This window comes from Nothoprocta perdicaria, unplaced genomic scaffold (genome assembly GCF_003342845.1).
Source record: "Nothoprocta perdicaria isolate Ctin4 unplaced genomic scaffold, notPer1 scaffold_50, whole genome shotgun sequence".
NCBI lineage: Eukaryota > Metazoa > Chordata > Aves > Tinamiformes > Tinamidae > Nothoprocta > Nothoprocta perdicaria.
In genome coordinates, this window is record NW_020455755.1 from 1,653,522 (window position 1) to 1,670,873 (window position 17,352).

A 17,352-nucleotide genomic window follows, 5' to 3' on the forward strand; every position below is an offset into this window, starting at 1 on the left:
TCCTAAGGAGGCTAATCAATTCTGGTTTCAACACTGAGCCTATTTAAAATAGATAATGGAATTGCTGTTCCTTGTCCTGCTCTCTCTGCACATTCTCAAGATTGAGGCAGTAGGTAAGTCCTTGCCTGCTCTTCCTAACCCTATGTAACAAGGTTACTCTTATTTATGATTGTTGAGTGCCGGTGCAAACACTGCAGTCTCTCCAGTTCTTTCATATGACAAATGGGAATATGTTTTATTTCTCTCTATCTTATATCCTTTGTAGAAAATTATCAAATGCAGCCTTCTTTCATGAATGTATGAGGGTTGTTTTGGGGGCTTTTTTTTTCTGTCTTTAGAGATTCTACTTTCTTTCCTCTTCCATGAAAGATTACTGGGGTTTGCTTGATCTCTATGATTATATATATAAATTCAAAAAGCATACAAAACATTTTCTATGAAGTTCTTAAAACTTCAAATAGGTTGGTTTATTTTTCTACTCATATTGCTTTGCCCTTCATGGTATAGGATGAAATTCCTATGCTTGCCAGCTGAGAAAGAACAATGTGTCTTTTGCTGCATTAGCTCAGCAGACCCATCTATTTTTGCATTCTATACATAAGTGCACTTGTGCACTTATGATGACTAGATTAAATGGCGATCTATAATTAGTATTGAAAAATGCAAAAGTTCTTTGTATGCTTCTATTGGATCAGAAATACTATAACATTGAATAAATACCTTTTTCTACATAAATATTGGCAGGCAGTCTCAAAATAAATTAAAAATAAACACTGCAGTCCTTAAGTAGTAATGAAGGGTCTATTGTTTGTACTAAAATAGAATAGACTGCATTAAGGGGAAAAAAAAAAAGGAGATACAATATTATCTGATGTATCAGAGAGAAGCACTGCACCAAGAGCCTATTAAAGGGACAAGGTTTTCAAGCAGATTCATTTGCCAAACTTAAAGCAACAGAGGTCTAAGGTACCCACAAAATGCCTTAAGGAACATGGGGAAAATGGGGGGGTTTCCAACGTCTTATTTCTCTGCTCTTAATTAGTTCTCCATACCCAGGAGTCAGTAACTTGCCTTTTCCAAATCCCTACCTTACAGTTTACATACTTTTCTACCTTTTTAGTCTGTGTTTCACAGATATTCTGCCTCCTGAGGCTTCTCAGGGGTAGTACGGGAGCACAGAAACACAAGGAACCTTTGCTCTTCCAAAGTCTMTGTCAATTGTTGTTTGCTTGACAGAAATCAATCAACAACTAATTAACACCCTGCTAAATTTACTGCTCTATTACAGTAAACTCATAGAGAACCCATATAGTCTTTACTAGCTTAATATTAATAATTAGCTCTTCAAAAGAAAAAGGTAATACATGGAAAGCAACTGTTATTTTGAAGCCCCCTCCCACCTTCTTTGCATCCATGTTTATTTTATTCTTAACATTTTATTAAGTTAGAGCCTGGATGTTTCACAAACCCTCAGCTTTAGAGAACGAGGCCCAATTACTTTTTATGTTTTGTCTGGGAGACATCTACAAAAGAAAAGGAAATCTTCCTTACACTCCAGCTGTATCTTACTGCTTTTAGGAACTTGTTTGAGYGATATCTACTAATCAGCTTATTTAAGATAGCTGCAGTAGGGGTCATTTCGTGCTCAAATCCACCAGGTTGCTTCCAGCATTGACCTGTCTAGATATAATATCACTTACTCATTAAGTACTGTAAGTACTTCATGAAGGAAACAAACTTCATTATCTATATTCCCCAGATAGGGAAACTGAGGCACACAGGTGCAACAACCCMTTCACAGGCCAATCAGCTGGACAGAGCCACAAAGAGATGCTATTTGTCTTGAATCCCTGTCCATCACTTCATCCACTCACCTTACGGGTTTCCGTGCAGCATATTCCATTAACAGCAGCAGCTGTGGATCTCGGAGGGTGTGCTTGGCTCTCCTGGAGATGAGTGACCCTCAGGCACAGCTATCAGGCATGCCGAAGCAAGGCAAAATGTTCTCTAGTAGAGTTAGAACGAGCACCAAGTGTTTCTGAAAAGTAATTATGTTTTAAGGGGGATGGAGGAAGCCCTGGTATGTTTTAGCCTTTTTCTTTATCACAGACTTAACCATGAGAGGACACTCCCCCATAGCCCATGCTCTGGGGCCCCCAAAAATTGATGCATACAATTCACSATTCCTTCTATTTTCTATATCCCTACCTATGTACTTTTAGCTTTCACAAACAAAATTTACATAACCATGTTGGTACTGACATTGTCAGCATTAATTCTTGAGTCTCATGTTTCCTCAGGGTCATTAAAACAGAGTATACCTGATATCTTTATGAATAGGATAAAAAGCGATTCCAGAGGAAAAGGAAATAGAAGCAGTAACTTCAGCTTCTATTTCCAGCTCTAGCAGCAAGGTCTGCACACGTGCTTACAGTATTTTTCCAAGTCCATTTGAAAGTTGACAAAACAGAATGACGTTACTAAGGTGCACGTTGGAATGAAACGTTGCACTGTTACATGCTTAAGAAAGGAGAGCAAGAACTGCATGGTAAGATCTAGAACACGCAGTAAAAGCAGTATCCGAGAACTGCTTTGGGGGAGAGAAAATTTGAACTGTCCTCTCTCCACCCACCTAATCCAGCACATGATTAAATACAGCTGATAAGATATCGCTGACATTATCTCAAGGTAGTTAACTTCACTATCACAGTGCAGACAGACTTTTGATCTCAGATTGTGATTGCTGGGTAGGATACCTTGCTTAGGGCTTCCTTCCCTTTCTTCCTGGTAATCATTCAGGCTGACAAAACAGTTTTAAAGGCTTGAGTCAGCCTATGGTCATCCATACGTATCTGTTTGGCTTACACTTGCAGGGGGCTCATGGATGAGGGATAAGGATGGATGGAAAAGGTGCTGCTGTGAAGCACATTCCTCTCTGATGTCCAAATAACCAGCTCAGACTTTTGGGTYCTGAAGGTGCTGGAAGGACCAAGTCCTAAAGGAAGCTGGTTCCAGGTGCTGGGGCTTTTCTCCCTGCAGAGGAGATGCTTTGTCAGTCGAGGGCACAACGTATCTAGCGGCCTGGTCCTAGGTTCTCCTTTACATTGCGTGAGATCGGACATAAAAAATGGGAAAGGGAAGGGTAAAGTATCTGGAGTCAAATTCATTCTACAAGATCCCCCCCAAAAGGGTTTGTTTGTTTTGACATTGCCTCTATTGTAAACAAGTCAAAGCAAATCACTCCAGTAAAACAAGTCACCTTTATCCTGGATGCCCATTTCTTGCTCAAAGCCAGCTTCCTCCTTTGATACAGCAGATTTATCACGACAGTTATGACAGAGGCTACAACAGTATCACAGGTCACAGCTGAAAACATTCTCCTCACTCTCTGACATAAAGGAAGAAGTCTGAAAATGTTTAGAGCAAATGCAGGACCCTCCCAGCCTCTTCAGCTCCCGTTCTCCTTTAGCTCGTGCTGCATCACAGGCTCCGAGCTGCCCATACCCACGGCTTACAGGCACATTTGCAAACTGCCGGCGCAGAGCTTGGATCAGATGTTCCTTGCAACGTTTCAGTATGGTAGCAAACTTTATCTTCAAGGACAGCTCTTGCTAATGGCCTGCAACACACATCCACGCAGATGTAATGCGCTCTGAAAACGAGGATTCTCCATTAAATGATGATAGGGGAGACGGGTGATCACTTATGTTTGTTTTTCCATCGTTAGTTACAACTAATTTGGAATAGGGGATTTTAGTTAAAGAACAACAGAGGATATTCTTACTACTGTACTATAGCACTTTGGACCATTGGTGGTATAAAGATCATTTACACTTCAAGAGCTTTAAACACATTTAATAAAACCAGCTCATATTCGACATACAAAATTTAGAGATTTCCAGACACGCAGAAGGACAAAACCCTTCGTTAGAGATGGACAAACTTAAAGGACAACTCTCAAGCAGCCTCACCCTGCCTCGCTGCCTTGAGGGCCTTCCAAATTGCTGTTTGGGAGGTCCAAATAGGGCAGTAAGCGAGGTACAAATAGGACAAAGTAGATGTCAGAGGTTCTGTGGAATTCAGGCAATCTGACCATGGTCCAAAGAGCTTAAGGGTCTTTTCCGAGATCACACAATAGCACGTTGGCGACYTGCTAGGAGCCTGGCTTCAGGCCAGCAGCACTGTCCTCCGCGTCAGCGGACAGAAGAGGGAGTTCTCAGCTGAAGGAATTTTTCCCTCAAGTTTCCAAGCTGGGCTTGATAGCTAAAACAATTGAAAACATTTACAATMAAATGAAAACAATACGTAATTGTATTGTTTTGTTGCTGTTCTGGTGCCAAGAAACAACTTGGGTCAGGAAGCGAGTTGTAAGTTTGACAAGGAAGAAACAGAGATAAGTGGTAGGCCTGCTTACTTGCCAAGAGAGACTCCCTAAATTTAACTGTCTTGAACTTTGTGAAGGAAGAGGAGGCCTTCGGCTCAGTTCACACTAATCTAAATTAAAACACTGAAGTCAAAGTGACACATTATATGATGCATCGTGACTTAAGTCAGGAATCCATAATACAATGCAAGAGTCAGATATGGCTGATAAGATGGTAATTTTACATCCAGATGTCCTCATATATATATACACTGAATTATATTACTTCCAAAGGYGACGATGATGGGAGTACCTTTATTTAATGCCAAAAAGGCAAGGAGCTTTTTGCTATCTAGTACTAATACTGTCTGGAGTAAAGCATGTGTGCTCCTGGCTTAACTCGCTTGTGCCAATGAGCTGGTAAAAACCTTGGGAATGGGCTATGAAGCCCTCCGGGGCGCCTGAGATTCCAATAGTTGGAGCACTTCAGCTATGGGAAAACAAAACTGCTGAATTTTTCTGGGCAGAAACAGTGGAGAATGCGGCAGCCTGGAAAAGCAAGGGCTGGATAGAAACTGCAAGTGGGCCTTTGCAATCCGTGACAGCTATGCTGTCTCACAGGGTGACTTTTAAATCTTCATATAATTCATATAGAGAGTTATAGCCTTCCCTCTCACCCGCAAAAGGTCAACAAGAAGAGTTAGGAAATTATTTAGGCTGAAGTAAGGTAATACATAAAGTAAGCATAGTTAGACAGCAACTCTGAGAGAAGAGCACCAGAGTCCCAGGCGCTGCCACCTCATCCGCACGCCTCCCCTTGCCTCTCTCCTGCCTCACTCTGGGCTCAGGTTGCCTCCAGAAGGAAGCAAGGCAGCATCGGGAATGTGTCCTCCTGGAGAAGATGACCTGGAGTCTGTCCTTCAGCAACCATTATACACTAAACAACGAGAAGGTGGCAGAGCTGAGGCTGGAGCAAAGAGGGTCTCAGGGACACCAGGGAGGGTCTGCCAGTGCCATGAAGAAGGGAGCTTACATGGARGCAGTGGAAAAGTAAAGGGCAGAATGCCATGAGATGGGACAAAGTAAGGATGGAAGAAGCAAGAACAGGAATTACAGATCATGGAGGAACCATCCGAATGCTGTAAACACCAGGGAGGGAAGGGATTGTTTAGGGTGGTTCAGTGGTATTTCTAGGAGTGATGGGACACAGATAAGCAAGTGGAAAATGTAAGCTATTAAACAGGAAACATTTCCTGACAGTGAAGTCTAATAGACTGTGTAAAATTCTCCTAAGGGAAGTGGCAGGAGCCACCGAGACAATTAAAACAAGACTAGACAACATACCCCAGGGTATAATCATGCCTCAGACCATGGACAACTGACTGRATAAGACAAGTATCAGTTGTGTCTTTCCTTCTTGGTTGGAGAGTTAAGCCTGGGTGGGGAGAAGGGAAAGGACCATTTCAAATGAAAGGTCTGCATACAGAGGGAGGAATCACACTTAAGCCTAATATTATTCTTGTGCATATTCTGCTGGCAAGTGACACAGCGTTTGGTGGGTTTGGTTTTCTTGAGCAGTACCTACACAAAACATCCTGTCCTCTAAAATCATGTTACCAAAAAAAAAAAAATCTTATTCTTATTCACAATAATCACTAATTCATTGTTTGCTCGACCATTCTGCAATGTTTAATTAGTTCATTGTTCAAGGTTTAGCAGCTTTAAGGACATTTCTTCAGAACTGCTGAGTTTATATCCTGTTCAAATGCACTGATACTATCCAGTTTCCGAAATCACAAGTGTGATAACAGCTTGACAGAAAGCCACTGGTTCCTTATTGGTTTGCAGACATGAAAAGCCTGCAACAATTAGATGCTGATCACRGGGCTTAAGTTGCATTCAACAAGAGCAGAGCAGAATTTTTATCAGTCTGGGATATAAAGCAACAGAAGCCACCAAAGGGCTGGATTTTTTAATTTTCTTTTCTCCCCAGCATTTGGATGCACAGGCTGAAAGATTTTTACTGTTCTCATTTGTTCATCTGCAAAGATAGACAAACTGGACTGAAGCCCACAGGCGGATTTGCTGGAGCCTGCCAGGCATCTGTGAACTGGTAATGCGATGCGGTCACTTGGTTTGGAAGGGGCTGGTCTCGGACCAGCAGCGAGAGGCTCCGAAACCTCTTCTCCCTTCCTCCTCCGCTGGATCAGATGCGGTGACAGGGCAGTTCGGTGGTACTTGTCCTTCCTCAGCATTGCCCGTGCCCTGCRTTGAATGCCTTGGTGCTTTGCTCATGGTCTAAAAGCCCCAAGCTTGACACCTGGGAACAAATACACTTGCTGCGCTTACCATTAATTATGGCTCACACGGATTGTGAAATTTGATTTGCACTTTAGCAAGGCACTGATGGCTAAGCTGGGCTCAAACGCTTCCTGTCCAAGGCTCTGTACAAACCCAGCACAGCAGAGCTTGGCCAAGGATGTTCAAACAGGCAGGTCAGGACACCTCTGACAACCTTCCTTTCTCCCTGGCAGCCTTCCTCTGGGGCCCATCTCGCACCCAGCAGCTCGAGTCCAACCTGTGCAGGCAATAACCTTCGCGCACTGCGTGAGAGCCAYGTCTGTGGAGCATTCGTGCCTGCAGCACAGAGCTTTCTCCAGCAGCTTCACGCCACTATCACTTGCAAAGGAAGCTCCCTCCAGCTCGCAGCAGTTTCTAAAGCATATGTTGACAACTAAGCTACTACAGATGCCAAAAATACTTCTTCACATATTCATTCATGCAAACACTGGCACATTTTAAAGATAATAGAACACTTTGAAGATCAACTTACTGAGTATTTGCTAAGTATTTATTGATTAACATGCTGATAAAGGCGCTCGGTGCCATTCTGCACTTGGTACTTCTGTGTGGTTGCTTCAGAGCAGAGAGGACAAACCACCTCTCAGTGCGGGAGGTCCAGCCCCCACTGAATGCAGGTGGTCCTGAACGAAACACAACCACCGCTTTTAGCGACTGCAGGTTCTCAAACTAAATTTTGTATAAGTTCAGCAGGACATGAAAAGAAAGATTTTCTCAAAGCCATTTTTGAGAGATCTAATGCAAAATATTAATGAAACAATGTAGAAATCACTTCAGTTTTTACAACAAGGATGTACAGTGTTCTTTGTTCACTTCAAAATATGACTAAACTTTGGTGAAATAGAGTGGGTTAACTTTATGTATAGTTTTCAGCATAAATTAAAATTTGCTGAGGAACTGAGATGAGTTAAAACACACTCTTATAGAAAGATTACTTTCATTAAGTAATTTCACGTTCATTTCATCCCTCCCCACTGTTACTTTAGTTAGCCACCTTATTCACCAAGTTTCTACTGAGGAATTGCAAATGCTTAATAGAGGGTTTTGTTGTGTTACCCATATGAAGATTAGGGGTTAAAAACAGTTAGGAACTTCTCTACAGAAGTGTTAGAAAGGGGCACAAATTACAGTAATAAGTAATCTAATGACATGTAGGACTCCATAACAGTCTCTARAAATTGATTAGCCATTTATTAAAATGCCTAAACCTAGACAAACAAAACTGYAATATTGATCATGATTATATTTTCAGCAAGTTATTATGACCACAGGCTTTGTATTCTTTGTATTGATTGCTAGTTAAATAAGCAAAAAGGGCTATTCCTTGGTAAACTCCATTTAAACATTATTACAGTCATAAAACTACCCTTGAAATATGCTGCTATAAGCAAAATAGTCCTTGCTTTCCTGCATGGATGGGCACATCATTAAATTGAGTAAGCTCCGAATTTCACCTTTCCTCTGACACTGAAAAAGCAGGAGTAAGACGTTGTAATGAAAAATCCTCCACCTCTGTGTGGAATCTCACCTGAATTAGAATGCGGATTACTCATGCCTTATGGAAAAAAAAATTATCATTTCTTAAAATTCCTTATTGCACCATATAATCTGTAATGGTTCCTGAAACCAGAGGAGATAAGACTTTCTGTACAAGTGGATTTCTAAAGAAATTAAATAATGGCAAGTGCAGTACTCATATAAGGAAATAACCTTTAACATATTCAGAGTGTAGAACTGTTGCCTTAAAAAGTTATTGAGATCAAAGGTTCAAAAATAAATTATTTAGAATTGTAAAACCTCCCTTCCCCAAATTGTAATATATCATGTTAACACAATTTTGGGSAGGAATATTAATAAATCAATTCATTAAGAACTAGAAGGAACTCTAAAGAGAAGACAGAGCTGCCTACTATAGGGTAGAAATGATTGAAATGTTGCATGCTCTATACTGCTAGGAAAATCTTTAGCAACAAGCTCTTTTTATAGCTGAAGAAGTCAGTTCTTACTAGCCACCGTCACTTACATATTAATTTGTGCACTTTCTTTCATCTAGTTTCACATGTCTGATCTGTTTCGTTTGTTTGTTTGTTTGTTTGCATGTGGAGGCCACTGGTGCTATCAGTCACAGAAGTACAAGCAGCCGAGCTGTGAAGGTACCGTGGAACAGCTTCCCTCTCCGATGGCTTCAGTGTTTGGGCTCTCCTGTTTTCCAGAGGGTTTTRTAAAAATAATACAACAAGTCCACATGTTGGAGTTTCTAACACTGCCTGGCCATGATAGCTATAAACACAACTCAGAAATCTGATGCCTGAAGAAGCTATTCATTTTATTTCAATCAAGACTGATAGTACAAATGTAAAAATAATTTAAAATGTACTCTGAATGTAATTACCTTAGTCAGCTCTTTAAATTTGAATCAAGAGAGTTAAGAAAAATGTTTATATTTTACCTATAGTTGCACCTCTCTTTTACTTCCCTGGGAGCAGTGACTTGGCCCATTGCCTTGCTCCTCACAATGTGCAGCCCAGCCAGCTTTGAAACCCACTTTGGGTTTGCTGCATTGGAGCTTTTCTCTGCCAGCACCACCTTTTTTTTTTTTTTTTTTTTTTTTTTTGTGCTACGGTTGATGATCAGCCAGTCTTGGCAACAGTTCACTTTCTATTTTACAGCTATTTCCATGTGCATCTTTTCCTACTAAACTAGAAGGTTCTTGCAACACAGTATTTTTAAAACAAAACAAAAACATGACATGCCAGAAAATTTTCTTAATTCCACCATACAAAGACCTTTCTTTCAAAGATGTCTCCAATTATTTAAGCAAGAACATATTGACAGTTAAAGTGCTTAGGCTTTATAAACGATTCCTAGGCTACAGTAAAAACATGTTTTTCTCCCCTAAATAGAACCTCGAAGATGGTATTTAATAAACAACACCTGCAAAGAAAGCAAACAGTCACCTATCAATATTGTCACCAAAAATGTCATTTATGATGATAGCCTGAAGCCTCTGAATTTTGAAGGATATGATGTCCAGGGGTCTTCCAAATGGAACATAGAAAATAATGGGCATACAGGTGGGTACAGCCAGAAGTGCTACTGTAGGTTTTTTTTTTTTTTTAAATAACCATTGGTATTCTAAAAATGTTACTGGCTGCTGTGACTGACAGATGCCTAAAACTGGAACTTGAAAGCATCAAATATTTTCCTAAATCAAAATGGAAAGATAACTAGGTTGACAGGTAGATTTCTACAGCTGGAAAAACTAAGACAATTCTAAATTAAAACTTTAATTGCTATGTACATATTTTGATATTTCACTAATATACAGGTTAATGACTTTCTAGTTATGAAAAGATTCTCTAGAAGCTCCATTTCCTGCTCAGAGGAATAACTTTTATATGAAAATTAACATTCATGAAGATTGGTCAGATCTCGCATCTTCCTCAGACATATGAAAGGATTAGAGGTTTCTGTCTGCACTTTTTAAATGTCTTTCTTCTGAGGGCAACCAATTCCTGTGGTATGAGAACATTGGAACAGTTACTATTATATTACAGCTGCAATTAGAAGCTCTCTAGGAGATTAGAATATCATTGTATTAGGTGATGTGCAGACAGTAAAGGTCAATGTCCCAAAGGTCTTACAATCTAAAGGCATAAAGCCAGCAAATATATATCCTATTAATCCATTTTTCAGATTAAAAAAAGCATAAAAAAGCAAAGTAATTAAATGACTCACACAAGCTCCACATTTATCTGGAATTTGGAACTAAAATGAAATTTCTAGGGCTTCAATCCAGGATTAAAAAAACCTTCACACTCCCCCCCCCCCCCCCCCCCCAAAAAAAAACAAACCACCACCAACAAAATGTGCTTAATGTAGAGATCTTAATTATTCCATCTTTAAATATATCCAAAATTCTCAAACACAGAAAAGAACTAAGTTATAACTAGAAAAAGTCTTCTTTAAGATGATTCTGTTTTGCTGTTAACAGTCTATCAAGCATCACATTAAATAGATAATAACTTAATCCTTTAGCCTTAAGTAGCAGCACTACTCTAAATTAAAACAATCAGATTCACAGTTTGAACTAAATAATAGTGTATTTAAAAYCTGTGCAAAATAAATAACTATTAGAGTGCACACAGTAGGAGRTAAAAATGATGCTTGAAACCACGTAACCTGTGATCAAGTTGATTTTCGGGGCTATATTCGTGTGCTTTGGTAGTGTGAATTCTCCCGGAGGAAAGATGCAATAGTCATACAACACTCTGCCCTTTTCCACCATTTTACAGAAGGAAACAAATTCCATGAAATGCACTTTACCACTCCAGGCCAGGTGAAGCAAGCGAGCCCATGAGTCACTCGAGYGCGCTGGGTATACTGAGGGTGCAAACAGGAACTGCTGAGCACCCTGCTCTAGGCAAAGCATGTGCATGACTGCAAAGGGGGCCAGCAGATTTCTCATCTCAAATTCATCTCAACCTGCATTTTGTGAAAGTTCAGCTTCTGCAGTGAGGAACTGSTGGAGCACTGAGCATGAAAAAATGAGCCGCAATTTTGGAATAAATTTGAATCATGCATCTCTAGTTGCCAATATTATTAATACACAATTTAAATATATTTAACTATCTCTTTGTTTTCTCCAGTTAAAGCAACGTTTAGCACAACCCCTAAAATTGGAGGCGGAGGTCTGAAAAGAAAATACAAGGCCATTGAGCTTCATTTCCACTGGGGAGTCCAAGACATCCACTACCTGCCTGGGTCRGAACACAGCATAGATGGGGAAAAAACAGCCATGGAGGTAGGTGGATAGGGGTGCAAATCAGCAGCGAACAATGCTGGCTTTTTGTGATGCTACTGCATGAAACTGCAGTCGTGGAAGTAAGGAACTGGATGCACTGATTACCGATGAGATCACATGAAAAGAAAAAAACCCTTGAGTTTTGCACAACAAAGGCATGGAGRTGCAACAAATCTGGGTTTGTTTAGCCTTTCGGGTGGAGAAATATTTCAAAGTCTACACACTCCGATTGCCCTTTCACATACTGCTTATTCAAACACATTTGGGACTGCAACCATGAAGTGAGCATAGAGCYGGGAGAAAAGGAACAGTCTCTTTGAGGCGAGGCAAGGCAAGCGGCCAGTGCTGGTGCACATGGCTTGGTGACCTTGGTGACCATCCTTCTTTCCAAACCATGAAGCAAAAAGCTGCTACACTGCACAGGCTGAACAGAGGGTAGCAGCAATACGCAGAGCACTTCAGGTTTACTCACATGGCAGACAGATGCATGGAATGAGGCTGCTCGYGATGAACATTCAAATTATAGTCTATTTATTGGACATAATTCTTGTCTCAGATCATATTCAGTTCTTTTTTTTTCCTTGAATTGAGAAAAAAAAGAAAAAAAACAGCCCTGGTTCCACCCCAGCATAGACACAGATCAGCAGTCAGACTGTATTTATACCAACTAACAGTATAAAAAARGAAAAAACAATTGACCTTGAACTGTTGTGTTACAGCTTCACCTTGTCCACATAAGAGAAGATCTTCCAGATATAACAGAAGCAAAGAAAAATGAGAACGGTATAGCTGTGTTAGCGTTCTTTATAGAGGTAGGTAGCCATATTTTTATTTGCTCTCTCAAACTTKCATCTACTAGCAATACGGCTCAGGGCTGGGCTGTGCCTGTGTTAAAAYAGCCCAAGAGTTAAACATCCCTGATTTCTACAGCTGTGCAGTCCCAGCACATAGTTACTTAACACTTTTCTATAGCTGCTTGCTGTTTTCTGTTATCTTTGTGGTTTATTTGTGCTTTATTCACTATTACAGTAACCAGCTTTTGGGAAATGCATGTTTTGGAATCAACATATTTCCATTTCAGGTTGGAGACGAAAATAAAAAATATGCACCTCTAATAAATGAATTAGACAATATTAAATACAAAGGTAAGACATTCAGATTGCTCAAAAAGCAACGTATATATATTTTGAGCACATATGCTACAAGGTAGTTGAATTTTAGTTAAGATTACTTGAGACTGAGGGCCCAAAGATAAAGATTAATTCAAATACTCAGAACATTACAGGCAGGAGAAAATCTATTTTTTCCAAATTTGACAGTAAAGAAAGCCCTAAGCATCGAAATGAGGATTTCTGCTTCTGCAGGAATAAACAAAGTGATAATTAAAAAAATGCAGATGTTTATTAAAAGAGGTGTGTGTAATTTGTGCTCTTTGGGCTGCTGAAACCAGCAGGCAGTGATTTCTGTGGCAATGCCYCATGGCTGCTGCAGCCAGGGAAGCAAGCCTGGGGCTGGGACTTTGGGAGGCCTTTAGCAGCTGCATGTGAAGACAGGAATGAACAATCCTGCTCCCTGCGCCTCTTAAAAACAGTATTTCTGCACTGTTTGCCCAGAGTACGTAGCACAGATGGATGCCTTGCCGCTATTCTCTCTTCTCCCAAATGAGGAAGATCTGGCAAGATACTACCGGTACATAGGGTCCCTCACCACCCCGGACTGCCACGAGGGTGTCATCTGGACCGTGTTTGAGAAGCCGGTGGCACTCAGCCTGGCACAGGTACCTTGCAGAGGCATCTCCTACAGGGCAGCTTGCCGGCTTTCCACTCCTCTCACTGCCTCTTCACTCCCATGGTTTCATATAGAATCATTTGCTTCCCCACTGCTCTGTTGCATTCAGCCTAATCACAAAAACCTTCAAACTGACCCTGTTCAGACAAACCTACACTTTCCAACGTGCCCCTAACTTCAGTCTAAGTCACAAGTGCCAGTTTTGACAATGTCACTGTGTAGTCTTATTATATCTGCTCTCAAAAAAAACCCCAGCAGGAACAGAAAGGTGAAAAGAAAGCCAAACCAAAGCACAGATCAGTGCATAGTTCAGGGTTTCATCTATCCACAGCACTTCTGCTATAGCCATCTGCTCAATCCCAAATACCACTGCTTTTCTACTTAAAAAAAAAAAAAAAAAAAGAACGCTTAAGAACACTTAAAATCCTAGTAGGATAAAATACTTAAAAATCAAAAGTTGGGTCTATCAGCTTTATGGCAACTCATCCGTCCTGCAGAGACAACCAAGACACTCAGTCACGACCACCTATAAAATGCAGAGGATTCAACAGAAAGAACACGCGATAAAGAATTGAGATGTCCTGGAGTGAAGTCTTGGTAACATCACCCTCTAGCACAGTCTGGGCGAGACCCAACATCTGTATTTGTGTTGCTTATTTGCAGCATATTTGTAATCAATTTAGTCACAGGGCAGTGCTCGGCTMTGTGCCATTGATCATGACAGAGGGGACAAGGCAGTGATCTGCTGCCTGCTAGGGCCAGCTTCTTGCTGCAAGAAGTCAGAAATCTGGAGCACGCAGAGAGAAGAGCCGACATAATCCTAAACCCCTGGCTTTGTGTCACTGCCACGTGACACATGGCGAGGATTCAATGCATTAAGAACATTACAGACCTGGGCTATCCAGGTCTGTAAGCAGGACAAAACCCGTGACTCACACAGAAAGGAAGTCTAAGCGACTTCGGAGGCTCGAGGAAGGCCTCTCTGGTTGACCTTGGGCAGTATCTCCATCACAAAGTTTCCTGCAACATTTAACACACAACAATGCCACAGAGCAAGGCATGGCAGATTAAAAATATCACAATTCCTAATGCTTCATGGAAAAAGAATGTAACGCTCTTTTCTAAATGTCTGCAGGTTTCTCAGTTCTCAATGGTTTACTTTGGTGGCAAAAACTCAACAACACACATGGTTGAAAATTTCCGGCCTGTGCAGCCGCTGAATGACCGAAGCATTTACTGGTCTGGTGCCAGCCTCCCGCAGCCTTCTGCTCGGGTCTTAATGCTGCTCTCAGTCCTCACATATATCCTGAGTTCTCTCCTTCAATGAAGACTTCTCACCTCATTCAAGGTCCTCGTTTTTGTTTTTGTGTTTTTTTGCTTTGTTTTGGGTTTTTTTTTTTTTTTAGCAGTTTTTGTTTGTTTTGGTTGTTTTCATATAGAGTATTGTCTCTAACTGCCAATTCATGAATTATATCTGATCACAGAATTAAATCTTCTTCTCCTCCAGGCACTAATCATGTAGATTTTTTAAAGGACTTCTGTTGCTGCTCTTATGTAAAATAAAAGCCATTGCACTAAATTAATAGAATTATAAGAAACTATAATATAAATGTATGAAAATTTTAATTAAAATAAATGAAAACATTAAGATGGATTATCTGAAATCCTGTGGTTTTAACATAACCTTAAAAGAATGCTAAACAGGCTACGCAGAGGACCTTTAGGAGGAATTTGTCTTGAGTGCCTAACAAAGGTCTTGTTGGTTCCAAGTTTACACCCAGCACCGCAAATGAGCCCCGACTGTCTGGAATAATTCCCATTGCTCCCACATTTGCCTGTGTGAAGGTGCAACACGGAGCAAAGAAATGCTCACCCAGAAACAAGCAACATCTGGGCCTGCCTGTAGTGAAGGATGCCTGACAAATCTGTTCTGTACTCAGACAGCTTTCCCTTCTTCCTTCAATACGAGTTAATTTGTAGATAAGGTATTGGATTCCTTAGGCAATCCATTAATTCTGAATTTCAGGTCAGGGTTTCACTGCTGAGACTATTTATTCAGCCTAGTAGGAGAGCCCACAGCTGACACGATGCGCTAGAGAGAAAAGGGAAGCTCAGCCCCATGAGCTAATCACACATCTGTGGAAATTCCCTCTTTGGAGGATTGTCTTTGAAGCTGMGACTTTGATGAGCCTATATAATTTTCAATTGCATAATAAAATGGGAGAGCTCAAGAAATAGCTCTTACCAGTATTATATCTTGGAAGCTTTTTCAGTTTAGAAATATGTGAATGCTTCCATCTGTTTTTTKTTTTTTTTTTTTTTTTTTTTTAATACTATCATGCCTGTGAAATATTAAGATCTATATTTTTCCAAGAAGATTGCGATTTGAACTGATTTTTTCCGACCTTATCCAATTACTTTCAGGAAAGCTCAATATAGCAAGAAGAAATGAGATTTCCATGTAATGTTCCAGCTCTTCTCAAGACAATCATAGCTGGCTGTTTCCTTCGGCTAATGGCATGTAACTTGCTGCTGCTTCATTAAGTATTTTAGGTTTTGGCCATGCCAAAAAGTAGAATTTTCTATCAAAAAAAATATACTTTTTTCCTTAGGATAACATTTGCAGAGGGAGCCCTACATGACAACTACAAGGGCATTTTCAGGAGACTCAAGCAAGCATTACTAAACACAGCTCAGGAAAGGAGAAAAAGCAGAATGAAAATTTATGCTTAAATAATGCTTAACATAAGCTTAAAACTTGGGAAAATTCACCTTTTACATTTAGGAGAATAGTTAGAGTTTTAACTGTACTTTCGGATAATAAAAATCCTTTTGAGAAGCAAGCATAAATTAAAGATTAAAGCTGAACAAAGCCCTATTCTATTTTCACTGCCTTGAGTTTTCCTTTCTCTTGCTCCTCCTGAAGATGAGCCTCACAACAAGCACTMAGAAAAGTGACACTTTCCCCCCACTTTCTTCGGGGTTTTATCACTGGGGTTTCTGGAGGTGGAGGGAGGCTCTGTGGAGCCGCACTGGATTCAGACATTGCCGATACCGACAGGATCRGGCTCTTCTGCTCCGTGTGCGAGGCCGCAGCGTGATCTGCACAGGGCTCTTTGAGATACAGCCCTCGTTGTTCCGCGGCCAGCTTTATCTCTGCACAAATACCCGCCTGTTGAGCCGGCCAGGACAGTTCCCTACTGATCCCTCCCCGAGCACCTCTCTACCATCTATTTCCATTGCCTACTTCCATACTTCCCTCACCTCTCAACATCCCCGAGGCAGAGGAAACGCAGAGGAATTCAGAAGAGCGAGCCTTTGCTTTGAGGCTTTTTTTACAAGAGGTTATAAAGGGATGGTTCCGGCAGGCTCACGCTTTATTGCCCTTTCAGGATTTACGAGCAGCTTCATAAACTGCACAGTCGCACACAGAAGTCCCACAAAGCTCCKGCAGCTGCTGCCACCGTCCCCAGCCTGGCGCCTTAGCCGGGAGCCCAGCGCTCGGGAGCAAACAGCCCGGGCAGCTGCCCCCTTCGCTGCCCGCAGCCCCCAAACCCACCTCGTGCTGCCCCTCTCAGAGCATCTCTCCTCGTGGCGATCACAGCAGGAAGGAACCCAACATCTGGGGCAGCTCCCGTTCATTTATTGCTGATCACCTCCTGGCCGCTTTCCACTACGCCAGGCTGCAGCCTGCCCTGTGAAGAGAACTTCCACAAATTAGTTACTGTGGGGAGGATCGCATTTCCTCTGAAAGCTTGAAAAATACGGCTAAGAGGGGAGGAAAAATAAAAAAGAAAGGAAATGCTGAAATKATGAAATTATGAGTGCTCCCCAAGCACTCTGCATATACCTCTGCATATATAAGCTCTGAATAGACCAATATGATTAATTTTCCCTGAGTGAATCTGAATTTTATGCCAATTTTATGAAGAAAAGTGAAATGCAGGGCTTTCTAATCAACAACAAAATATAGTAATAGCAATTCTTTCTCCAAAGAGTTAAAAACAACGATGACAACAACTACAGCTGCCGGCAG

At 41.1% G+C, this 17,352-nt stretch overlaps 1 protein-coding gene and 1 long non-coding RNA gene across 2 annotated transcripts; one reads left to right on the forward strand and one right to left on the reverse strand.

The window, feature by feature from the left end:
• CA4 (carbonic anhydrase 4) lies at positions 1-14,711 on the forward strand. Its single transcript, XM_026048007.1, has 8 exons — positions 1-113; positions 8,830-8,877; positions 9,628-9,798; positions 11,374-11,528; positions 12,248-12,340; positions 12,610-12,673; positions 13,142-13,305; positions 14,452-14,711. Exons 1-8 carry the CDS (start codon positions 56-58, stop codon positions 14,641-14,643), a joined length of 945 nt encoding a protein of 314 aa, XP_025903792.1. The 5' UTR covers positions 1-55; the 3' UTR covers positions 14,644-14,711.
• LOC112954744 lies at positions 9,941-16,997 on the reverse strand. The gene is made up of 2 exons (XR_003250774.1): positions 16,876-16,997; positions 9,941-10,239 (listed from the first exon to the last, which is right to left on the reverse strand). It is a non-coding gene; the product is annotated as an uncharacterized LOC112954744 (long non-coding RNA).
• Between the last annotated feature and the right edge of the window lie 355 nt (positions 16,998-17,352).